At 60.0% G+C, this 26,222-nt stretch overlaps 1 protein-coding gene across 1 annotated transcript in view; it reads right to left on the reverse strand.

The window, feature by feature from the left end:
* CDH4 (cadherin 4) overlaps positions 1 to 26,222 on the reverse strand; it is a 536,800-nt gene that overhangs the window by 60,878 nt on the left and 449,700 nt on the right. Inside the window, 1 exon segment of the mRNA XM_019426377.2 lies at positions 6,184 to 6,339. Coding sequence (XP_019281922.2) covers positions 6,184 to 6,339 — 156 coding nt within the window.

Below are 26,222 nucleotides of genomic sequence, written 5' to 3' on the forward strand. Positions count from 1 at the left end.
CTCAGGTGGGAGGTGTGGCCGAAGGTGCCCGAGGATGGGGCGTGTGGATCCCCAGATGAGGGAGCGATGGCGGGTCGCCCCCCGACGGGGCGACGTTTTGTGGCACGGCTGACCGCTACGCAGGGACGCCGTCTGGGCGGGACACGGTGGCCTCGTGGCTCTGGGATCACGGTGCTTCCCCGGCCGGTGGCCGCAAGGGAGCCGGACGCTAGACAGCGGGCGGATTCCGTGCACAGCTTGAAAGCGGAGGGGGCCACGTGCCGAGGGATGCAGGGGCCTTTAGGGGGCGAGAGGGGCCCCGGCTGCCAGCCAGAAGGAAGTGGGGACCTGGGCCCGGCACGGCCTGAACGGGCAGGAAGCAGACACTTGTAGGCCGGCTTCACCTCGACCTGCACCTGGTGAGACCCTGGGGCACAGCTGCCGACTTCTGACCTCCAGAGTGTGAGCCAGGAAGCGGGTGTTATTTGAAGCCACCGAGTTTGTGCTCGCGCTGGGGGGCGCCCCGTAAGGTAGGAGTGCCGGGAGGGGCTCGTGCTGGAGCCTTATGGGGGTGTGAGGGCCGCCAGGACCCTGACCTTGGGGGGGACGGCAGAGGGCTTCACACGGTGGGACAGAGAGTTGAAAAGCGAGACGTGAGGGTTCAGTCCAGAATTTGGCAAATGGATCTGGCCGCCCTCCGGTCCGGGTCCCGTTGTCTCCGGCCGACTTGTCACCCCGCAGGGGGCAGGGCCGACACTGCTGGAGGTGGCTGCCAGGGGTGGCCCTGGGAGCCCCAGGGCGAGGGCCCACATTGCCCACTTGTGAGATGGGGTCTGAGGAGACTGAAGTGAGCAGCCCCGTGGGGCACATTTCCTAGTTGATGACGAGCGGGAAACAATCATTTCTCCGTCTCCCAAGACGGGACGTCAGGGCCGTGGCAGGGGACGGAAGAGAATGTGGGCAAAGTGTCTGGAGGCGAGTGAGTCACCCAGAGACCCGGACACCGAGCCGAGTGTGCGGGGACGGGTGGGTGGTGTCCCCCCAGAGTTGCCGGCTGCTCTCGGCCGGCTTCAGAGAGGAGGGGGGTGTGGCCTGCCTGCAGGTGTCCTTGGAAAGGACCAGGGGCCCTCGGGGGCATCTCTGCTTCCTCTCGCCCAGCAGCCATCCCGGGGGGCCCTGCCCCGTGGCCGCAGGCAGTGGCACCAGCCACTGGGGCAGCAGCAGGAGGGCTGACCCGGGGCCCTTCCCGGGGAGCCCAGAATTCCAGGGCTGACTTTGGTGTGAACTGCAGGGGAGAAACAGTGAACTGGAAACACCAAGAGCAGGTCTTCACTTTGAGCTCAAGGTTTCCAAAGTAATTAAAATAAAATGCAAGGGAGAGCCTCCCCGCACGGCGTGCGTTCTCCCAGGAGCGGCTGTGCAGTCAGCAGGCGCTGGGGCCCGCGTCCTCCGGAGCGGGCTTGGCGGACAGCCCCCGGCACAGTCCCCAGACCCCGCCCACTGCACCTGCTGGCCGCGCCGTGGTGAGAATCTGAGAGAGAGACGCGAGCTGTGCCCACGTTTGCATCTGCGGGGCTGGGGCTCTGCTGCTGGCAGGTCGCGCCCCCCCCCCCCCGCCGTCTCTCCCTCTCCCCCTTGTCTCTCTATTTCTGTGTCTCTGTTTCTCCCTCTTGCTCTGTCTCTGGGTCTAGCTGCGTTGTCGGCACGTGAGGGGAGCTGACTCTCCATCTCGAGTCGGGCCACAGATGTGTGTGGACGGCCCGTGCAGCCCGTGGGGGAGCCCACGGGCGCGTGAAGGGGATGCGTCTCGGGCGGCATGGCTGCGTGAGCGCCCGTGCTGGCCGAGTGTCGGTTGGCGCTGAGGACCAGCGCGTAGCGAGCGGTGCACCAAGAACTCGAGAGGAGGTCCCAGGCCGTCGTCGGTCCACCTCCTTTCCCAGATCCCGCCGTCCCAGGGCCCGGCCTGGGGTGTCCACGTCGGGGAGTGCGTGGGCTAAGGTGCTGGCAACACTCGGCCGCGGGAGAAACAGAAGTCAACGCGCAGGGGCTCTGGGGGCAGCTTGCACTGGGGCTGACAGGGCTCGGGAGGCCCAGACAACGACGGGCTGTGAGACCCACCCCTCACAAGCCTCAGTCTCCGTGAAATGGCCTCGCCGTCGATCCCGCCTCAGACAGGACCCCAAGCCTGCGGGCTGGCCACGCGGGGTGGGCTCCGTGGCCTGAGACCACGCAGCCCACGGGCCCCGAGCTCAGGAGGGCCCGCGTGTGGCTGAACGCCCTGCCGTCACTGTCTTGAAATCCTTAGTCCAGATGAGGGTCCCCCATTTCATTCTGCGCTGGGACCCGGAATGTGTGGCCATCCTGGGCGTCAGAGCTGAGCAGGACCTTGCCCGGGGCGGCCCCTCCCCACCAGGCCAGCCAGGGCTGTGGTCACAGAGCAGCCGTGGGGGGCAGCCCGGCCCAGGGCCTATGACAAAGGCTTTCTTTCAGCGGTCTGGACGGTCCGTAAGAAACAGCCAGAGAAGACACCTGCACTGGGGACAGCAGGGGTCGCTGGAGCCCCAAGGAAGGCAGGAGAGGTGCCCCACCGGGAGCTCCCCCTCCCCAAACCACGAAGCAACCGCGGCCGATGGCTGCAGTACAGAGAGAGGAGTGACGTTTCAGGGGACACTGAAGAGCCACGTGGCGCCAGCCCTACGGTCAGGAGAGGGGTCGCCTGGGGCCAACCCTACCGTCAGGCCTCAAGAGAAGGGTCTGGCACCTCAGGCCCGGGGGAGGGGCTTTCTCTAAGCAACCGTGATAATGAAAGACCAATCTGTCTAATCTTGAAGGAGGTCAGCATGATCACCAGCACGTGGCCTCTTTGTGGGGCTGTTTGGAGACAAAGCTCTCCCATGTCGGCCGAGGCTCTGGATGTCATTGGCCAATCAGGGGCGAGGGCCGCAGGGCAGAGGGACACCTGACCAGGTGGGCGACGTAGCGAGCAAGCAGCAACCCCCTGCCTTCTCTTCTCACTCACTGGGAATGCTCACCGGTCCCCGGCCACTGGCTGTACATCCCTTTAGACTCGGGGGCACAGATGCCTGGAACAGCGCATTCAGAAGGGCATGTGCCTCTGGGAGGGTGGACAGACCACAAGGGAGGAGGGAGGGGGGCAGGGAGGAGGGTGGCGCATCCCCAGTGTCCGGCCCCCGCTGAGTGTTGGGTGTGGGAACAACCATGCCTTATTTTACCAGGGCCTCGGGGAAGCCCCCTGCAAGCCCCTCCCGGGGGGAAGGCACCCCTGAAACGGCCTGCCTAGACGCCAGCAGCAAAATGGGCCCGAGTGTCAGCGGCCACCTGCTTCAGGGTTTTCAAGTCTGTGTTTCTCCCTCCACATTCCCTAGCCCTGGGAACGGAATCACCGGTCTGGCTCAGAAAAGATGTAGTGATTTTCCTTGTACCTGCTTCTTCTCCCTGACCCTGACCCCCACCGTCCGAGGGGCAGTCAGGATGACACCCGGATGCCCATTTCCAGTGGCATCTCCAGGCAGGACACACCCACTCTGTCAAGACCTGTGGTCTGATTGCTGAAGAATCTGGGCACGTGGTCTTTCTTAGGGGTTTCAGGCCAAAAGGCTTTGATGCCTTTTAATCCCAGTGGTATAAGCTCCCCCTGACCGGGGCCATGTTTGTTCATGTTATCACTGTAGGCCCACTGTCAACCACAAGGCCTAACATGTACTAGGCACTTGAGAACTGTTCCCTGGATGGATAGATGGATGGATGGAACGTATGTATATATGGATGGATGGATGGATGGATCAGTGGATGGTGGGTGGCTGAGTGGGTGTGTAGATGGATGGATGAGTGGATGGATGGATGGATGGATGGACGGATGGACAGATGGGTGGATGGATGGATCAGTGGATAGATGGAAAGATGGATGGATGGATGGATGTATCAGTGGATGGTGGGTGGCTGAGTGGGTGTGTAGATGGATGGATGAGTGGATGGATGGATGGATGGATGGACGGATGGACAGATGGGTGGATGGATGGATCAGTGGATAGATGGAAAGATGGATGGATGGATGGATGTATCAGTGGATGGTTGGGTGGCTGAGTGGGTGTGTAGATGGATGGATGAGTAAATGGATGGATGGATGGATGGATGGACGGATGGACGGATGGACAGATGGGTGGATGGATGGATCAGTGGATAGATGGAAAGATGGATGGATGGATGGATGGATGGATCAGTGGATGGTGGGTGGCTGAGTGGGTGTGTAGATGGATGGATGAGTAGACGGATGGATGGATGGATGGATGGATGGATGGACGGATGGACAGATGGGTGGATGGATGGATGGATCAGTGGATAGATGGAAAGATGGATGGATGGATGGATGGATGGATGGATGGATGTATCAGTGGATGGTTGGGTGGCTGAGTGGGTGTGTAGATGGATGGATGGGTGGATGGACAGATGTGTGGATGGATGGATGGATCAGTGGATAGATGAAAAGATGGATGGATGGATGGATGGATGGATGGATGACGGATGGATGTATCAGTGGATGGTTGGGTGGCTGAGTGGGTGTGTAGATGGATGGATGAGTAGATGGGTGGATGGGTGGATGGACAGATGCATGGATGGATGGATGGGTCAGTGGATAGATGAAAAGATGGATGGATGGATGGATGGATGGATGGATGGATGGATTGATGGATGGATCGATGGGGGATGAAGTGGTATACCCAAAGGGAAGAGTCTGGAAGTATGAGCCAAGGTTTCTCTTGGAAGCTTCTCTGAAAAGGGATGTCTGGGTCTAGTGAACTGGGGATTTCTGGAGCCAGGAGCCTGACTTTGATTCCACACCTGTCTCTACTCATGGGTCTTCGCCCATGAGTAGAGAGGAACCTTCTCTTCCATGTTGACTAGCTCTGTGAAGCTGAACCCACCTGGGACTTGGGCAGCCAGTCTGAGACCGTGGCTAAGAAGGATGGACCAACCTCCCAACCCGGCTTCCCCAGGTCCAGTCAGCCTCACACCCTACTTCTCATGGGGTGTCAGGGGTCCCTCGGGGGAGGCCACCATTGTCAACGACAGAGTTAACCTCTCCCACCAATTCCTTCTCTCTGCAAATGGTTCCTGTGCATCCCCTGAGGGCCAGGCTCTGTTCTCGGGCCTGGCGATGTGGTGTGGATAGCTTGATGGCTCTTTGCCACGTGGAGCCTTCCTGCTAGTGCCAGGAGGTGGACAGTGGGCCCCAAGCAGATAACCAGAGAGTGGTGGCGGTGTTTGGCCATATTCGGCACTGGGGGCTGAAGCCAAGTGAAATCTGGGCTGATTACGTCCACATCAGGGCAAAAGGCTGAGAATGCGATGCTCTCCAACGATGGTCTTCATTTCCAAGTTACAAGCGAGGACCTGGACATTCAGACATCGTGATGACGACTACAACGTGCACACCGGCCGTATCGTGCGTGGGGCTCTGTTCTCCGGGCTTCGCACATGTGAACCCTGCATCCTCCCACCTGGTGAGGGGCCTGGGGTCCTCACCTCTGCCTCCAGCTCACACTGCCTCCAGCTGGTGCAAACCTGCATCTTGCAGATGAGGAGGGGGTCCGGACGGGGGACTGGCCGTTAGGGTGGAGGCCACGAGATGCTGCTGCTTTCACCTGAGCTCCGGGGTCCCTCCCCTGAGCTACCACGTCAGGGAGGCCAAGCAGGAGAGGAGCCAACAGCCCCCAGAAGCCCGAGCCCTGCAACGTTTGTGGTCACGTCCGTTTCCCCTCTGCGTGCCCCGCTCCGAGGTGGCACCAGCACGGCACTCATCCCGGACCCGCTGCCGGCTCTCAGAGAAGCAGGTGTGTTATTCTAGGGCTGGACAGGATAGAACTGCTCACAGGGGCGCTCCAGAAAAAGGGCCCCACGGTGCCCAGCAGCCACGTGTCCCCTCCCTCCACCAGAACTAATGAGCTCCTGGGAGCACACGTGGATCCAGAGCTTCTAGACCAGGGGTCCTTCCAAGGTGGTCCCAGACCTTTCTGTCTTCCCCCGGGAATGTGGCAGAGGTGTCCATCCCGGGCCCACTGAATGAGAAACCCCAGGGTGGTGCCCAGCGCCGTGGGCTTTACACAGCCCTGCGGGCAATTCCAGCACAGGCTCAGGCTGACATTCTCCTTCCCAAGTTAGGAACCCAAGGCCCGAGGTACTCACGTGGTAGGAGGCTCGCTCCTCCCGGTCCATGGGCCTAGTGACATACATGCGTCCAGACATGGAGTCGATGCTGAAGACCTCCATGGGGGGCTGGTCGGCACCCACCCCCGTGATGCTGTACCGGATGGGGATGTCGTTGTCTTTGTCGGACCGGATCTGGAAACAGGAGCAAAAGCAGAGGAGAGTCAGCCTGCGGCGGGGGGCAGGGGCCACGCTTCTTAAACGTCTGCTCATCCCACCCCTGATTTGCTTGCACTTGGCCAACTCGGGGAACATCAGGTATCCACTCTGGGAACTGGAAGGGCAGCCAGTGATGAGGGGGTCATGGAGTGCCACCGACCACACGTCCGGTGGCCCAGCGGGTGACGGGGAAAGACGAGACCACGGAGCAGCCGCTACAGAGTCCAGAGGGGAGAAAGGCTGGGACACAGCACACACACCCGCTACGTGTTCGTCCGTGTCCCAATATCTTGCGCCTTTGACGGGGGCACCAGAGAACAGGGTCCGGTCCCCGAAGGTGGGAGGCTGTGAGGATGGGTCGGGGCAGAGAGGACCCGCAACCGGGAGGTAGACACAGATTTCACACTGAGGACTGTTGTCACAACGGCTACAGGCCTACATGGGAACGTAAAAGTATTTCCACGGAGAACTGTGAACTCTTTCATTTAGAGGAAGCAAAAGCTCACCTGACGGGAACGGGGGTGCCCGCTGGAAGGTAACTGGTTTCTCTGAGCCCCCGAGACTGAAAAGGTATCATTGATAAGGTCAAAGTAACAGATTGGAATTCAACTTTGAATACAGTTGACTCTTGACCACGGGGTTGAACTGCGCTGGTCCATTTATATAGGGAATTCTTTTGGATAAATACAGTACAGGACTGTAGACGTATTTTCTGTTCCTACGGTTTTCCTAATAACGTTGTCTTTTCTCTGGCTTACTTTATTGTAAGCACACGGCACATAATACACTCAACATAGAAAATATGTGTTAATGGACTGTTTATGTTGTTGGTAAGGCTGCTGGTGGACGGTAGGCTATGAGTAGTTAAGTTTTTGGAGGTCAGAAGTTATATGTGGATTCCAGGCGGTGCTGGGGGTGGGTGCTCCAATAACCCTTCATCGTTCACGGGTCCCCAGTTTACCTTTACAAAATGCAGTTTTTTCCCTGTAAATCAAAGCTCAGGGATCATAACAACATTTTATAACGAAACAGACACGATGGAAACCTCCAGTTCTACAGAGCAGGGTCGGCTTTATTGCAAGACTGCAAATAAAATTCAATGCAGAAAAAAAAACAACCCCTGAGCTCATGGACACAGAGGATAGGCAGGTAGCTGCCAGAGGTGGGGGCGTAGGGCGGGCGGCATGAGCGAAGGCGTCCAGGGTGCACACTTCCTGGTCTAGAATAAGGCAGTCACGGGATGGGGTGGTAGTTAACGGTCCTCTCCCACCCTTGTGCCAGCTGCTATGTCTCCAAGTCCTCGCGACAAGAGTCGTTTTTGTACCAGGTAGCGACAGATGTTAAGTAGATTTCTTGGGTGGTTGTTTGGGAATGTACCCCCCGCCCCAAATACTCCTGTCCTCCACCCTGTACCCTCCCCCCTCCTCCACAACTCCTCTTCCAACCCCATAACTCTCGCCTCCCCAGCCCCTCCCCCCTCCACAAACCCCTCCCCGACACCCCGCTCCTTCCCCCTCCACATACCTCTCCCCACCCCTCTCCTCTCCACATATCTCTCCCCCACCCTGCCCTCCCCCCCTCCCCTCCCCAAACCCCTATCCCACCCCCACTCCCATTCCTCCCCTCAGTCTACGAGGACTGTTTTTGTTTCCATCTCCCACCTCCTGGCTCTGCCCTGAGCAGCACACACCCGGCAGGGCTCAGGCCAGGCCACGGAAAGAACGGCCGGGGCCAGGGCTGGGGACGCATGTCACCCTGTGCCGTCCCTTGGGCCGTGGGGGTGTCGGAGCTCTGCTGTGCTCATCTTGGCCACAGCCACCCCTGCCTCCCTCCAGGGATGAACACATTGGGTCCCGGGCCTGCCGCCTTCTGTCCGCTCATCCCTCACAGCGCTGGGCGCCCCAGGACACGTGTGTACCCTGTGTTCATCATGGGCCCTCTACCGCCCACCGAGTAACGTCCTTCAGCCAGGACAGCCGTGTGCGAGCAGCCCAGCATGCAGCGGCGTCCAGGGAGATGAGTCTGTACGGAGGACAGAGGACAGAGGACGGGTGCCTTCCTGGCCACCTGGCTCCTTCCCCAGGGCTCTTTTCACAGGACAGCGGCCCTGGCCCTCCGTGGCCGTGAGCCACCTCTTCTCCCCCGAGGGAGTTTTCGCCAGGGAAATGGGGCGGCAGTTGCCAGTCTGGGTCCCAGAGAGGAAGACCCCTCTGGCCATCTGCACCTGCGCTGTTTGTCCACGTGTGGGGAACCCGTTAGAGCAGATCAGACCCCGTTTGGGAACTGTGTGATTAATGTAGAAAGCCCCAGGCTGGCTGCTTATGAAGCACAAGCTCTGTCTTCTGGGAGCCCGGAAAGTTCTAGAAAGTTCGGTGAGTTCGGCACTTGAGCACACAGAGGGCCCCAGGGAAGCGGCCGAGCTGCGCTGGATGGAGGGGTCGCTGGGTTCGGGCCAGGCAGTCCTCCAGAGGCGGGGGCTCTGGCAGCCGGCCGGCGAGCACAGCGGACGGCCTGGCACGCTTCTACCGCGTTCTCTGGGCCAGACTGCCCATCCTTCATGGGGAAATTTAATTATAAAACCACTGAAAAGAACCCACCACATATTTAAAGAGGTTTTATTTTTTGCAAAGGAATCTCATTACAGTTTGACCACTGGGCGCCTTTGCTTAATTCCCCAGCTGCTGCTCTGCGTGCGCGCCCGGGACTCAGTGCCGGCTCGGGGATGCTCCGCACAGTTTACCACATTAAGAAGAAACACTGTACAAATGAATTCACCAGATCAGGGGAGAGCAGTTTCCCCTTGATTTGTGTCTGGAAAATGAGAAAAACATCACGGCAGCGTACGATAGGGCCATGAATAAAGAACACAGACAGGCGTTTCTATCACCCACCTCACTTTTACGACGCCACGGAGAATTAGGCTCTTTTGCATTTGTTATTAAAGGACAGAACAGATGGTAAAAGGTTAGTTTAAAGTGACGTCTACATTAAAATAACTTATGGTGCCGGGCGATTGTTTTCACCCAGGGACTTGTGCGTGGAAGGCCGGCTCGCGTCCTTAGGAAAGGCCGGATGAAATGAAGGATTCTGGCAGAATCTTCCCCAAGGAGGAGGTATTTGCCTAATCTCAAATGAACTTGAAACCGGAGAAAAGTCACCATGTGTGGGTTTGAATCGCAAACACCTCGGAGGTTTATTCCCAAAGCATCGAACCGGAGAGAACCACGTCCAGACTTCAGCAGAGGAAGCCTCACCCCAGGAGAGGACGACACCCCAGCAAGGAGAGAGGACCTTCAGCTTCAGGCTGGTCCCCTGCTCCCGCCCCGCGTCACTTCAACACCTTCACGTGCCGTGGGCCGGGCCCTGCTCTGGGCGGACCCTGCCCTGCCCTCACGTGGCTCGCGTGCCCGGGGAATCAGACACACCTGAAAAAGTGACACCCTCTTAGTCCACAATTAAAAAGCGTGGTAACGACTGGCAGGGAAGGAACAGGGTCCTTGAGAGGCCCCAGGGGAAGAGCTCGGGGACAGGTTTGAACTCCACTGCCTTATATAGTTTCCCCACACGCACCACGCACGCTCGCACACACACGCGCACACACGCACACACGGCTGGATCTCCCCTCCCCTTTTGCACTCAGCGTCCTGTCAGGGTTTCCTTGCCCGCCGTGAGGTGTCCCCGGGACCTCCTGCCCTGACGTTTGCAAGCTGCTGTCAGGTTCTGAGGACCAAGTTCTTCTGCGAGGACGTAAATAATTCTTCTGTGGTGCCTTCCGGGTGTTCCTCCTCGCCGGGTATTAAGCCTGGAGACCTTCCCAGCAAACAGACCACACACCCTCGTTTTTGTTGCTTCCTGGGACTACTGAGGTGCAGCGGCCGCCGCTCGCCCCCCCCCCCCCCCCCCCCCGGCCCGGGACCATCGGGACGCAGGAGGCGGGTGGACACGCGGCCGTGGCTGCAGCCGGCCAAGAGAGGCAATTTTCTTTCAAACCCTTGACTCCCAGCAGAGCCCAGAGGTAAGAGAAGGGTTTCACCGGACACATTTGTAGCTCCCCCGTGGCCGTAGCGGGGCCCCAGCTCTGACCACTGGGGCTTCTTGGTTTTCTCAGGGTCACCTCAGGCCTTCTCTGTCTGCTGTCCTGTCTGCGCGAATGCCCGCCTGTCCTCCCTTCTCCCTCCCGCGTGAGCACTAACATGCTCAGCTCCCTTTTCTGGGCCCCAGGAGCACAAGCACCACAGGCTGTGTCTGCAGGGATGGCAGTGCAGCTGTGGGTGAACACAGGAACCATGGACACATGGCCTGGGGACGGGAACCACGGACACACCGCCTGGGGACAGGAACCAAGGACACTCGGCCTGGGGATGGGAACCACGGACACTTGGCCTGGGAACAGGAGCCATGGACACACCACCTCAGGACGGGAGCCATGGACACTCGGCCTGGGGACGGGAGCCACGGACACACGGCCTGGGGACGGGAGCCACGGACACTCGGCCTGGGGACGGGAACCACGGACACACTGCCTGGGGATGGGAACCAAGGACACTTGGCCTGGGGACGGGAACCACGGACACACCGCCTGAGGATGGGAACCAAGGACACTTGGCCTGGGGACGGGAACCACGGACATTCGGCCTGGGGACGGGAACCACAGACACACTGCCTGGGGACGGGAACCAAGGACACTCGGCCTGGGGACGGGAGCTACGGACACTCGGCCTGGGGACGGGAGCCACGGACACACGGCCTGGGGACGGGAGCCACGGACACACGGCCTGGGGATGGGAGCCACGGACACACTGCCTGGGGATGGGAACCAAGGACACTCGGCCTGGGGACGGGAGCCAAGGACACTCGGCCTGGGGACGGGAGCCATGGACACTCGGCCTGGGGACGGGAGCCACGGACACTCGGCCTGGGGACGGGAGCCACGGACACTCGGCCTGGGGATGGGAGCCACGGACACACCGCCTGGGGACGGGAACCAAGGACACTCGGCTTGGGGACGGGAGCCACGGACACTCGGCCTGGGGACAGGAGCCACGGACACACCGCCTGGGGACGGGAACCAAGGACACTCGGCCTGGGGACGGGAGCCACGGACACTCGGCCTGGGGACAGGAGCCACGGACACACTGCCTGGGGACGGGAACCAAGGACACTCGGCCTGGGGACGGGAACCACAGACACACCGCCTGAGGACGGGAACCAAGGACACTCGGCCTGGGGACGGGAGCCACGGACACTCGGCCTGGGGATGGGAGCCACGGACACACCACCTGGGGACGGGAACCACAGATACACGGCCTGGGGATGGGAGCCACGGACACACAGCCTGGAGACGGGAACCATGGACACTCGGCCTGGGGCAGGAACGGGGGGCGGGGCAGGCAGACAGCAAGCAGATGGCCAGTGTCACTTCCACAGCCGCAGGGAAGCCTAAGGCAGCGGAGCTGGGGGGGTGGGAGGCACCAAGGGCTTCTCTGAGCCCTGTGGGAGGAGGAAGTACACAGGGAGAGAAATGTGGGGAGCAGCCAGAGGTGGGAGGAAGCAGGTGCACTCAGAGCCTCACGGGCTGCTGTGTGAGTGAGGAAGTGAACAGAGAAATGAGAAGGGGGAGGGGAGTCAGGGAGAGAAGCAAGGTCTGGTGACCCCTCACCTCCCCCGACGACGTGGATCCCACAGCAGGAGAGGAGGGGGGGGCTCCTGGGAAGTTCTGCTCCCACCTTTCCTGCCCTTGCAGAGACCTCTGAGGGTCAGAGTAAGGGAGTGGCCTTTGGCAGGAGAGGAAGGGACCGCGGAGGCTGGTGGGCCCTCTCCTCACGCGCCAGCAGGCCAGACGGGACCCCCTCCTTGCGCGCCGGATGGGGCTGGCAAAGGGAAGGCCGGTCCCCCACCCGTTCCGTCCCTGTTGGTCTTGGGCCTCTTTGTCCAAATTGGGGTTTCCTCCTATGTGTCCTCATGCCTCAGAAGCCTCTGTTAGCTCTGAAGGAATCTCCACCCCGTCCCGGAACTCCTTGGGGACCACTAAAGGGGAGCCCCAGAATGTCCAGCCCCACCCCACCACCTTGTCCAGTCCATCTGCATATACGGGCGTGGGGACCAGAGGGGCAAGGAGGGGACAAGTTGTACAAGTAACTGGGGACCGAGAGTGGAGTCACCTGTCTTCCCAAGAAGGCTTTTATACACAGACAGGGAGGCCGAGGACACGGGGCCCCTTGCACAGTCACACCGGGGACAGCCCAGAGGGTCTCTGTGTCCCCCAGAGCGGCTCCCTGGTCGCCACTGTCACTCGGTGTGCGGGGACTGTGGAAGCGCCATGTTTTAAAAAGCCACCACGACTCTGAGCTCTGGGACCAGAGCTTCAGTTCAGCTGCTTTTGAGAGCAGCTGTGACATCGTGACCAGTGTCTGCGTGCGTCCCTTCCCGCTTGCCGCACTCTGAGAGCCCTTTGCCACCGTGCTGAGAACAGCGAGACCCGGTGATGATCAAACTGCTCTCACCGAATTAACGGGCCCAACTTGGGGCCGCGGGCGAGCCAGGGTTCTTCCCTCCCCCAACCCTCGCTGCTCTCTCCCACATCACCGCGAGGGGCTTGACGATGTTTGCCCGTCTTGCATTTTATCCCGTATTTTCCATGTGATAAAATCCAGCCCTCAATTATTTTCAATTAGGTCCTTGTAATGAACAGGAAACCCCAGAACGTGATAGGAAGAGGCATTTGTTGTGTAACATTGACAGTTACACATTACCATTCACAATTACTTTGAGTTTTAGAAATCATGAAAAAATCCTCAAAGTCCTATGAATACTAATGAAAGCCATGAATATGTTCTTCCAGAATTTGCCTGGTGGGGAAGAGTGAATTAGATGCTTCTCAGAAATGGCCTTCGGGCTGCACCAAATTAACAAAGACAGGTAGCTACTTAATTTGTGGTCTGGGATTACAGGCCGCACTGCGGCTGGCGGTGGGGGTGACTCAGCACCCGTTCCTGGCTCTTCCAGTAACGGAGGCCCGATTTCCTTTGGGGGGTCATCGTTCTCCATCGCGAGTGGTCTTGGGGAGACAGTCCACACCCCCTGCACCCCCCGCACCCCTACCAGCCATCAGGCAGGCCCACCGGCCAGGCTGGGCCAATCAGCTTCTCTTTCCCAAACGTGGATCTTGAATCAAGAATGAGTCAGGGCCTCAGCCGCAGCAATTTCTTACTCGACCCGGCTCCATAGGCAAGGGAATTAAAAGCAAAGATGAACTATTGGGACCTCATCGAGATAAAAAGCTTCTGCACTGCAAAGGAAACAATCAACAAAACTAAAAGGCGACTGACGGAATGGGAAAAGATATTTGCAACTGACATATCGGACAAAGGGCCAGTATCCAAAACTTATAAAGAACTCACCAAACTCCACACCCGATAAACAAATAATCCAGTGAAGAAATGGGCAGAAGACATGAATAGATACTTCTCCAAAGAAGACATCCAGATGGCCAACAGACACATGAAAAGATGCTCAACATCACTCCTCATCAGGGAAACACAAATCAAAACCACACCGAGGTACCACCTCACGCCGGTCAGAGTGGCCAAAACGAACAAATCAGGAGACTCTAGATGCTGGCGAGGATGTGGAGAAACGGGAACGCTCTCGCACTGCTGGTGGGAATGCAGACTGGTGCAGCCGCTCTGGAAAACAGTGTGGAGGTGCCTCAAAAAATTAAAAATAGAACTACCCTACAACCTAGCAATAGCACTGCTAGGAATTTACCCAAGGGATACAGGAGTCCTGATGCATAGGGGTCCTTGTATCCCAACGTTTATAGCAGCACTTTCAACAATAGCCAAATTATGGAAAGAGCCTAAATGTCCATTGACTGATGAATGGATAAAGAAATTGTGGTTTATATACACAATGGAATACTACTTGGCAATGAGAAATCTGGCCATTTGTAGCAACGTGGATGGAACTGGAGGGTATTATGCTAAGTGAAATAAGTCAGAGAAAGATACCGCGTGTTTTCGCTCATATGTGGATCCTGAGAAACTTAACAGAAGACCATGGGGGAGGGGGAGGGGGAGGGGGAGGGGAGAAAACAGTTCCAGAGAGGGAGAGAGGCAAACCATGAGACTCTTAAATACCGACAGCACACTGAGGGTTGATGGGGGTGGGGGAGAGGGGAAAGTGGGTGACGGGCACTGAGGAGGGCGCCTGTTGGGTTGAGCACTGGGTGTTGTATGGAAGCCGATTTGACAATAAATTATGTTACAAAAAGAAAAAGACTGAGTCAGGGTGGAAAGTCTGGCTGGGGTCCCTCCACTAGTACAGAGCCACCTCCTGGGCAAGACCCGGAGCCCGGCCCCCCCCCCCCCCCCCCCCGCTCCCCCAGCTGGCCTGCCCTCCCCTTCCCGTCCGTGGGAGCCCAGGACCCTCCTGGGCACGTTCTTTCCGCTTCGGTAGCTGGACAGCTTCCCACGGCCTTAGGTGAAACCTCCTGACCCCGTGCGGTCCGCAGAGCCCTAGCACAGCGCTGGGCAGGCACATGCTAAGCACAGGAGAGGTCACTGGGGTGCTCACGTATCAGCACCTGGCACCTCCCCGCAGAGGCCCCACCCCGACCTCTGGATCCCGGGGTCAGAGTGGCGCTCCCTGTGAGCAGAGCCCGACACAAAGATGCTTCTGGGGGGCGGGGCGGCTGAGTGGGAAAAGGAGAAGACACAAGAGGGAAAAGAGACGTGGTGCCCGGGGTCTGGCTTTAGTCTCATCCCACGGTGGCGGGGGGAGTCCCGGGGTGTGACCTGTGGCAGAGAAGTCCGGCCTTGGGGCGAGGAGGCTGGTTTTTGTGGGCCAGCCCAGGGCGAGGGGGGTCCTCCCGGGCACCTGCCACTGGGGCACGGTCAGCCCTCTGCGGGGGTGTCCGACTCTGAACCGCCAGCAAGACCCCGAGTGGGCGGGGACGGTGCGCCGGCCCCTGGGGATCTGACGGTACCAACGGCACCGGCTGCACCCCGCTTGTCTCCACGGTCCTTGTCACTGCCAGCTTTTTCTGGCTTTTTCTGTGTCGACTGCCTTCTTTCCATCCCCCACTGGGCTGCGCGCTCAGGAGAGAGGGGCACACGGTCACTCACACAGCACGTGGCCTCGAGCGGTGCTCGCTCGGCAGTAGGTGCCCGGGCAGCCTGCTGGAGGGACACGGGACCCTGAGCAGAGCAGCCTGGGGCAGCTGCGAGAACGTGGTCGCTAACGAGGGCCGTCGTTCGCAGACAAGCCAGAGCGGGCCCACTTCCCCCGTCCGGGACTCGAGCTAGGAATACCCGTGTCCCTCAGGGAGCCCCAGACGGGAAGCTGAGTCCACGGGTGCGCTTCCTGCCTCGGTCTGATCAAGTAGGGATCAACGGACTGGATGACGTGACACGGGAGCTTGTGGGCTGAGTGTTCCCTCAGGGTTGTCGTCCACACCCTGGTGGCTGGCATCCTGCTCCTCCAGACGAACAGCGGGGGTCTGGCCGGGAGCTCTGCCTCGTCGGTGTTCGACACGCGTTCCCTGCCTGTGTCTGGAAGGCCCTGCCCACACGGCCTCGGTTTTAACACAACAGCTCGAGTCTGCCATTGCCGTGTGCTGGCCCGGGCTGGGGGTGAGGGATGACACCGGACGGGATCCAGTCCTTGGGAACGTGGGGCAGGGTGGGGGAGACAGAGGCTGTGGTGGCCAGGCCATAGCTCGGGCTGGGGGGGAGGCCGCGGGAGGGAGCCCCGAGGGGCAGGACCCGGCGCTGGGATGAGCCCCCAGCCCCTGAGGGACAGGAATGGTGGGGGTGTGGTGTGAGCAGGCATTTGGGGACAGCGAGGGGGGTGAGGCTGCGAGCAGGCCAAAATGGGGCACCCAGGCAGCCACCAGCCCTGCTGTGTCTGCTGAGGCCCCCCCACCCCCGCCCACCTTCAGAAACCACTGCCCACCATGCTTTGCACGGGCCGGTGGGGAGGACCGTCCGTGGGCACCAGGAGCACGTCCCCCAGCCCAGTGACTGGCTCAGGGAGGGGCATGTGACCCAAGCTGGGCCCACGGGGGTGTTTCCTTTTGGGATGAAGGTCTCCTCCTCATTCTCTTGGGAAGGGCACCCCAGGGACTCAGGACAGGCGCCCTCACCTCCTCTCAGCTCCCCTCCTGGGTCAGGTCACCTGCCGTCATGCTTCCTTGTCACCACCTGGAAATGGGATCTAATGCCAGTCCCTCAGAGCTGTTGTCAAGAGCGTGGGACAGACTGCAATGGATGTCTGAGGGCGGAGTCTTTGGCTTAGTCAGGACCAAGGGCTGAGCACTGTGCTTAGTCAGTACCGAGTACCGTGTTAGTACCAAGGAGTGAGTACTATGCTGAGTCAGTAATGAGTACTGTGCTTAGTACTATGCTGAGTACGTTGCTTAGTCAGCAACGAGGGATAAGTGCTGTGCTTTCTCAGTACTGAGTACTGTGCTTCGTCAGTATAAAGCAGTATGTTTAGTCAGTACCGAGGGACGAATAGCGAACTTTTTCAGTAAATGATAGCTGAGTATTGCGCTTTGTGAACTGCGGGCTGAGTATGACTTAGCGAGGGCCAAGGACTGAGCCTTGCTGAGTTTATGCATTGCCAATAGTGGGGACCGAATACTTTGCTTTGTCGTAAGTCTGAGCAGAGTATTCGACTCTGCAGTAACGATGCCTGGGTGCTTTGCTTTGACGTCTCCTCCAGAGAGCCCAGTGTTCCAGTAGATGCACGGAAAATGCTCTGCAAACCAGACGTGGATGACTGAACAAACCAAGGGACAGGAGGACACAGAAATACCAGATGAGGCTGAGGTTCCGGGCCACAGTGCAGGGGATACAGTCTGCCCCCTCGCTACCACAGGGCATTTGAACCCTGTCCTTTGTCAAGTGTCAGAAATCACGCTACCTGGCTCGAGCAAAGAGGCAACGTACCGGCTCTCGTGTGGGAACGGTGTGGGTTTCAGGCACAGCTGGATCATGGCTCAGGTGACGCGCTCAGCACGTGTTCTCTCCCTCTGTGGCCCTTCTCACTTCCGTGGTTACACCCTATCTGCCTAGCAACCCAGCAGCCACGGGGACAGACCGACAGTCACCGCAGCGCAGCAGTCACACAGCCGCTGTATCCGTGGCACGGACACAGGGGCAACGCAAATGTAATCACGGCCACGACAGCTCACGCTTCTGTACCTGGTCTGCTGGTGCCACAGGTATTATCTGCCGCCCGCACAGGCTCAGTTACCGCTCAAACTCTACAAGCAGCGTCAAAGCCCCATTATAGGCAAAGGAACCGAGGCACAGGGAATGCAGCCACTTTGCCAGGCCAGCTGGTTCCCAAGCACCCGAGCGGGGTCCACACCTAGGCGTCCTCCCCAGAGCCGGCGCTGGCGCCCTGCGCGCTCCGACCCGGGAGGTGCCGCCCTCCCGGGGGCTCCAGGCAGCTGCCATCCCGTCCTGGACCCAGCAGCCGCGGCTGGAGACCGAACAGGCAGATTCACCGGGCGCGGGGATGGTGGCCGAGCGCGGCCTCTCCGTCCGCGCTGCCGAGAGTGGGTGAGGAGGTCCCCCCAGCGAGGTCGAGGTGGGCGGAGGAGAGGGGTGCCAGGCGTGTTCCGGCCCCTGCTGCCAGGCCGGCGGCTCCCAGGCCGGCCCTGCCTGTCGGGGGCTGCATCTCAGTGACCGTCTGGAAGCCACCGCACCCCCAGCCTTCGTGGGGATCGTGATGGCAGAAGCCTGAGGGGCCACAGGGCTCGGAACGGGTGGCACCGTGCGCGTCGACACTCTGCTCCCGTTACTGGTGGAGTCCCAGCTACCGCTGTGGCACAGCAAAAGGATGGTTGTCCTTAGTTTTGCTTTGCTCCAGGAGCCTGGAGAGGGGCCATGCTGGGGAGCAGGGATGGGTGCCGGGTGAGCAGGTGGTCCTGAGGAGGGGGAGGGGAGAGGTGCGGAGTGGGCTGGCGTCCCGAGGAGGGAGGGAAGGTGGGGGGGGATATGGGATGGGCTGGGGTCCCAAGGAGGGAGGGAAGGTGGGGGGTGCAGGGATGGGTTGGGGTCCCGAGGAGGGAGGGAAGGTGGGGGCTGCAGGGGTGGGCTGGGGTCCCAAGAAGGGAGGGATGGTGGGGGGGGGATATGGGGTGGCTGGGGTCCCAAGGAGGGAGGGAAGGTGGGGGGCGATATGAGGTGGGCTGAAGTCCCGAAGAGGGAGGGAACGTGGGGGGGGATATGGGATGGGCTGGGGTCCCAAGGAGGGAGGGAAGGTGGGGTGGGATATGGGTTGGGCTGGGGTCCCGAGGAGGGAGGGAATTTGGGGGGGGATATGTGGTAGGCTGGGGTCCCGAGGAGGGAGGGAAGGTGGGGGGCAATATGGGGTGGGTTGGGGTCCAGAGGCGGGGAGCCCGCTGCTGTGGGAGCCCCAGGGACGCCTGCTGTGCGGATGCCCCCAGTGTAAGGAGCAGTGACACGTGAGGTCATTGAGGCACAGGCTGGTAGGACGGGGGAGCAGGCGAGAAGCTGGTATTAGTAAAAGTTGCCACGCCGGGAGCCCTGCGACTCGGCTGGCACAGCCCGTTCGGGAGCGTCGGCCTGGCTGCAGGAATGGGGGCGGCCGTTTCTAGAAAGGGGGGCGGCCTCCTCAGATCCAGGATTTGAGCACGGGTGCTGGAAACAGGTGCCCTGGGACTCCCCCCCCCCCGCAAGTTTTTCCTGCCCCCTGAGAGCTGCCAGCCTTTAAAAGAGATGCTTGTTACTGGGAATTCAGCCTGAAACGGACGCCAGATCTCCACTGTTCCTACAAGGGATCCATCACCACGATGCATCCTTTCAACTAAGTCCCACTTTCTCTCTACGCTCAGTTACAAGAGGGCAAACATTCCTTGGGGCCGCTGGGGCAGGCGATGAGGCCACGGGAAAGAAGTGGCCGGCAGACAGGTTTGTTCGGCGCCGTGAGGCCCTGGCAGGGACGGGGAGGATGGGTGTGAAGCGAACCCCATTCACAGAGAGGTCCCCAGAAGAGTGACAGCTGCGTCTCTGGAAAGCGCGAGCCTCGATGTCCTTCCCAAGGCTCCTCCCCTCCTGCCCTTCGAAGCCTTCGGGTCTCCCATCAACGCCTTCTCCCCAAGCAGCCCTCCAGGACTGCCCTGCCTGAGTGGCCCTATTCAACGGCCGCTTTCAAAGTCCTCTCTCGACGCTCGCGTATGAGCTGGGGTGTGTGTTGGCACCGATGGCCGGTCTCCCCTCCGCTGGTGCCCAACGCGGCCTGGGCCGCAGCCCCTGGGGGAGCTCCCGAGGCAGCCGGAGCTCGGGGAACGCGCGCGGGCTGGGTGGGTGGGCAGTGCCGCAGAGACCCCCTTCCTCCCTCCTCTGGTCCCCAGAGACCCACTCTGTGGGCAGGAGCAGGTGCCGGTCCCCAAGGTGATCCTCCGTCCGCATATGCTGGTGCACCTGGGGTGGCGACTCTGTGCCCGGCCCCGCCCTGAGCACCCGGCCTCCCCGACTCCCGCTACAGCCCCCAGGGGGCCGGTGCCAGCCCCGTGTCAGGTGACGACACCGAGGGTCAGGGAGGCGGGGCTGGGCTGCGGGTCCAGGGCCAACCCCTTCTCCGCTTCGTCTCCACCTGACAACGCCTGGGCTCTCTGGGGCGCTGGACGAACGGGAAGCACCGACACCGGGTCTCGGGGATCCCGGGAAGGCTTTGTTCTACAGGCAGTTTCCAGGGCTTCGTCTCCTTGGGGCCGCACCCCGTAAGCAGACACGGTTCTCTGATGTGTGCTCGGCAGGACCAACAGCGAGGAACCTGAGGGCCCCCAGGCGGGACGGCCGGGGTGGGTGACACAAACGGGCCCGTGCCCAGAGGAACACGTGGCCGAGAGCTCCTGGGGAACCGTCCTTCCTGCCGGAAGGGGCCCCCGGGAGCGTGGGAGTCTCCATCCTAGAGCAAAGGAGCCCCGTGTCCAAACACATTCTCAGGAGCAAGTGGCCAGCACGTTGGTGGCTGTGGAGCGGGGGTCCCCCAAGCACTGGGGGACGCTTGTTCCTCTCTGGCCCAGTTAACGCTGCCATGAGTCCCTGATCCACGTTCCGAGCCAGGGCCCATTAGGCATCTTTGTACGCCGTTCCCTGTACCGTGGGCCCTAGATCTGCTGATTCCTGCCAGCACACAGGAGAGGCTCAGGGGAGCACACGGGAGCTCAGGGGGAGCACACAGGAGAGGCTCAGGGGAGCACACGGGAGCTCAGGGGGAGCACACAGGAGAGGCTCAGGGGAGCACACGGGAGCTCAGGGGGAGCACACAGGAGAGGCTCAGGGGAGCACACAGGAGAGGCTCAGGGGAGCACATGGGAGCTCAGGGGGAGCACACAGGAGAGGCTCAGGGGAGCACACAGGAGAGGCTCAGGGGAGCACACGGGAGTGGTTCAAGGGAGCACACAGGAGAGGCTCAGGGGAGCACACAGGAGCTCAGGAGGAGCACACAGGAGCTCAGGAGGAGCACACAGGAGCTCAGGGGGAGCACACAGGAGAGGCTCAGGGAGCACACGGGAGTGGCCCTCCTCCTGCCCTGCATGTGTGGGACAGAAGCTTTAGAGCCCAGGACTCAGGGCACCCAGGAGCATGTAGTGGGACTTGTGGTCTGTTTGCCCACCACATGGATCGCCCGGGTGCTTGCCGCACCCCTGCCTCGTAGCCCAGGGCGCCCTGTCTCCCCCTCCCCAGCTGGAGCCTGCAGAGAAGGTGGGTTCTGCCCCTAGCCCGACAGAACCGGGTGCAGGGAGAAGGTCATGCTGAGCCCCCGAAGGGCAGAGCCATCAGTCCCCAAACCCGTGAGCATGGCCACTCTCACGGCAGGAGCAAGGCGCCCCTCTCATCCCACAGCGCATCTGCCGATGGCTGTCCACACTGAGGGTGCTTCCTTGGAGCTCCTGGAGCCCGAGCCCTGCCCCGGCGGTTTGTTCACAGAACACGCTTGGTGGGGAAGCACTGACTCAAGTGCCATCTCAAGGGGATGCCCACGGACCACCTCCTCAAATGTGACAGTCACCATGGGACCCAGACTGCACTGGGCACGTGCCCCAGGGACCTGAAAACAGGTGGTCAAGGAGCACTTGGACACGGATGCTCACGGCAGCACCGTGTCCCGTGGCCCAGCAGACACAGCCCTGCTGCCCAAGCGCTGACGACAAGATTAACGAGGTGTGGCCTCCCCACACAAGGAATACTATTTGGCCATAGCAAGGAACGGACACGATTCCCGCTGTAACGCGATGAACCACACAACCGCGGGGCTCAGGGGAAGACGCCAGACACGGGAGCCCACGTGCTGTGTGTGTCCGCTTCCACGAAACGTCCCGAATAGGCGAATCCATAGACACGGAAAGAGGCTTTGTGGTTCCCAGGGACTGGGGGAGGGGAGCGGGGACCGAGTGCTTGAAGAGCGATGGAATGTTCTGGAACTAGGTAGAGTGATGCCTGCATGACATTGTGAACGTGCGAGGGCCAGAGAGACCGTTAATGATTCAGCAGCGCTAGCACGGCTCCCTGATTATGTACAAGTCCCCAAACTTCGGGACACCCGGTGGCCTGAGAGCGGGACGGGGGAGGCCGACCTGTGAGGAATCCTCCTGTTCACGTACCGAGGGCCAGGGAGGCAGCACGGCCCGCGTCACCTGCCACGCCGTTGGCTGTGAGCACCTGGTGGATGATGGTGACAGGGACCCAGATTCCGGCTCGGCATCTCTAGGTTTAAGGCAAAGAGCGGAAGCTGTGCCTTGCCCCTCCAGGGACTGGGTGGTGAAAACTAAGGACCGTCCTGAGGTGCCCGCAGGACCTCCCATTTGGACCAGGACCTACCACCCAGGCACTGGATCATTCTCCATCGCAGGGCGGGGTGGGGGTGCGTCCTGGGCACTCAGGGTGCCGAGCAGCATCCCTGGCTTCCGCCCACTCGATGCCGGTACCCGCTCCCCCTCCCCCCTGAGGTGTGACAACCAAATGTGCCTCCAGATACAGCTCCGTGTCCCGGGGGACAGATCTGCCCCTGGTTAGCTCCTGACTTAGCTCATTTTGCACGAGGCTGTCCCACCCCTGAGCTCCCCTGCTCTGCCTGGAGGGGGAGAAGGAAGGGCTCAGGAGCGTCCCCTTTCTCATGTGAGTCGGGGACCCTGATGAGCTGGAGGTGAGGACCGGAGCTATCCCAAAGCCACCTCCGGAAGCCCTGAGAATGGCTTCTCTGTTCAGGGTGACACGGGGCGGAGACCAGGGTGTGAGCCAGGCTGAGCTCTTGTCTGGATGCTCTGGGAGAGTCGGCTTCCGAGCTCCTATTTTGCTGGTGGGACTCAGTTTCCCGAGGCTGGAGGACGGAGGTTCCCTTTCCCGGCTGACCATCCACCAGGGAAGCTGTCAGCTCCTGGGGGGCACCCGCACGCCCTCCCACCTGGCCCTCCCCATCTGCAAGCCAGCCGCCACATGTCCCGCCCCTCCCGCGCTCCGATTCTCGGACCTCCTCTCCTGCTGGAGAAGGGGCCCTCCTACACGGTCTCCCTGTCCTAAAGCCGCTGGGCTTCGCAGAGTAACGTGACCAGGACGGTAAGTCACTATATTCACAGCAGTGTGCACACCAGGGGGCAGGATCCCAGGTCACCTTAGCAGTCTGTCTACACCCACCTTTCACACACGTGTGATGGGCTGAAGGGTGACGGGTACTGATGCGGGAGGCAGCAGGGGCCGTACTGGGTGGACCCTGGGGCGGGGTAAATAGCAGAGGTTCTGAGGGCCCCAGCCTGAGGGCTACTTCAGCCCCAGGGCAGGCGACCCGGGGGACGGCCGTCCCAGGGCTCCACGTGGGGATGCAGCCCTTGCTGGGGAAAGACGGGAGTGGAGGGTAAGGCTTTGTGTTGAAGAAAAACTGGGCCAAGCTATCGTCACCTCGACAAGGGAGCCCAGTGAAGAAACCTGTCAGGGGACAAGAAAGAAAGGACAGATGTTCCCTTGAGGCGTAGGGGCCCGCACCCCCACAGCATCACCCGAGGGGGAGGTGTGTCCCCCAAGAAAGGACACTGCTGAGGTCCGCCACCCGTGAAGGGGCCCTAGAGCTGGGCGGGCATGATTTGGGAAGGGGGCAGGGCCGCGGTTTTCTGGCTGCTGGCTGCCAGGCACCGGCCCGCCCACGTGCGAGGGACAGATGGCCCGGGTGGCCGAGCTCAGGCCCTGGGGGTGCTCCCCTTCCGCAGACTAGTAAGCGGACAGCCCTTCTCTGTTCTCTTGATTCTCTTGCTTGAAGAATGCTAAGAAAGCAAAACAGAACTAAAGGATCCACAATGTCACCTGTACAAGGGTCCATGAACAGGGTGACTTCAAACAACGGTCATTTATCTTCTCACAGATCCGGAGGCCTGAAGTCCCCAACCAGCCCCGCTGGGCTCAGGTCAAGGTGCCGGCGGCTCGTGGGGGTAGCTCTTCCTCACCTCCGCCTCTGCTGCCTGTGGCCACGAGGCCACGGGAGTGTCACCACCTTCCCTCCTGCTCTGCTCTGTAGCAAATCTCCCTCCTCCTCCCCCTGCTGAGGCGACAGCTGTGTTGAGGGCCCGCCCGGTGATGCTCTCATTCATCCACATGGTCCCTCGTCACCGTGAAGGTGACCCTTTTGGGTCGGGGGGTTGGGACAGGGAGGTTGTCTGGGGCACTCTTCTGGAGCCCATCGCGCCATCATTTATAAACAAGCAGCCAAAGTTTCCCTTTTACAATAAAAACTGTGTCTCCATTGTGGAAAAAAATCTTTAATGGCAAAGCCTGCCTTTTCCTGTCTGTCTGAAGCTGAAAAACCTACCCATGTTCGTGGAAAACCTTAAAGCCGTGGGATCGGGACCAAGGCGAGTGGCGAAGAGTCGCTTTGACTCCCTTTTCCCCTCTTAGCCCCTCTCCCAGAGACAGGTACAGGTACAGGTGTGAGCACAGAGACAGGATGGGATGGGTACAGGTGTAAGTATATTACGGGCCGGGTATAGGCGAGGTGCGACTGCACATACGGGTGGGGGTGTAGGTGGCCTCATTCTTTCACGAGGCACACAGCATTTCATCGCACGATTACACTCTGATGTACGTAACCAGGCCGAGAGAACTTCTAAAAACATTCTCTTCACGCCTTTCAGGAGACGTTTTGCCAGGTGAGAGGCAGGCATTCGGGCGGTGCCTTGTTTCCCACAGGGAGAAGCCCTGGCGGGGAGGGGCTGCTGCGACTCAGAGTTGGGGTCAGAGGGGGGACATCAAAGTGCGTGGGAGGACTGGCACGCCGGATTTCACTGCGGAGCCCTCCGGGTGTTTCCCCCTTACTCTGAGTTTATTCTGAGCTCGGAAACAACCGTGGGCGATCAACAGAGGATTATTCTTAGTAGTGATAACGGCCTTGACCCGAATCGGGAGGAGGGAACGAAGTTCTAGAGAGTAACTGTCCTATTTCTGGATGGCTTCACAGGGTCTGCTAGGCCATGGAGAGGATGCTGACTCTGCCAGGAACCCGCCTGTGCTGCCCTTGCAGCGGGCCGGCCACCGCACTCAGGCCAGGCCAGGACACGCCGGCCGTCCCCTGCCCCTGCAGGTACAGGGCATGCCCCTCACTGGCTGCCTCGGGCCAGCTTTGGCTCTAGGACTGGCCCCTGGCCCCGGCCAGGGGAGCTTGCGTCTTTCTCCGGGACTCTTGTTGGCTATGAGAACCTAGTGCTGGCTGGGAGGAGGTGGGCAGACCTGAGATTGTCAACAAAGGTTTTCTCGCCCTGAACCTGACGCCAACCTGGTTCCGCTTCCTGGACTTGCCGTCCAGCCCGCACCGAGTAACTCTGCTCCCCGGCCTCTGCAGATGCCCCGCCAGGCCCTCTCGCCTCAGCCTTTCCCACACTCGCCTCCTTCACTCTTTCCGGACACACATCTCAGAGATGCACACTAGGCGGGGGCACGCTACAGGCCTGGAGAAGTCCCACGGGAGGGAGGCCGGCTTCACCGTGGTCAACCCGGCATCTGCCAAAGCCCTCTGACCAGCCAACATCCTGCCGACCCCACAAAAGCGCCATTACCGTACCGAGCACTGGTGAGATACGCTTTCATAGAAAGTGGTCTGTTAGAAATCAGCACGATGCAGTCCCAAATCAAATGTCTACAAGCTGAGAATTGCTTGTACTTCTGTTCTACATAAGCTATTTTAAAAATTTTAATCTTTGTGCTGGCGGTTGTGCATGAAACAAGAAGGTAGACCAATTCCTTTTCCTCCAGACCGTAAGAAGACTCATAGAAACGGTGGTTGTTTATTACTTATGGTGGTGATGACGGTGGTGAGGGTGAAAATCGTGGTGATGCTGGTCATGATGATTTTAATTGTGATGGCGGTGATGTTGGTGACGTTGGTGATGGTGCTGGTGATGGTGGGGACAGTGATAATGGTGGTGGTGATGATGGAGATAGTGGTACATCAGTATCACGATGACAGAAAAGGTATGTTTGAAAACCAAGTGGGCAGCTGACAATATAATGGAGATGCCACAGAGCGAGTTGGCTAAGAGTCAATTCTGGGTCCAGAGCACTTGGGGTTAATTCCTGGGTCTACTATTTCCTCCCTTCTGATCTCAGCCTCGGTTTCCCCATTGGTAAAACAGAGATCCATGTAGTACCTACCACCAAAGTTTGGGTAAATTTTAAATGAGGTCTTGTATGTGAAGCACTGTGTCTCGTCCACAGTAAGTGCTCAATAAAATTCTTATGAGTGAGCCCGGAGTTGAGGCGAGAGTCAGAGGCTGGGTTCTACAAATTTTAATGTCTGTGTCATCAAAGAGAGAATTTGGGGGGTAAGTCATGGGGTAAAGG

This window comes from Panthera pardus, unplaced genomic scaffold, assembly GCF_024362965.1.
Source record: "Panthera pardus isolate Hobbes unplaced genomic scaffold, ASM2436296v1 HiC_scaffold_25, whole genome shotgun sequence".
Taxonomy (NCBI): Eukaryota; Metazoa; Chordata; class Mammalia; order Carnivora; family Felidae; genus Panthera; species Panthera pardus.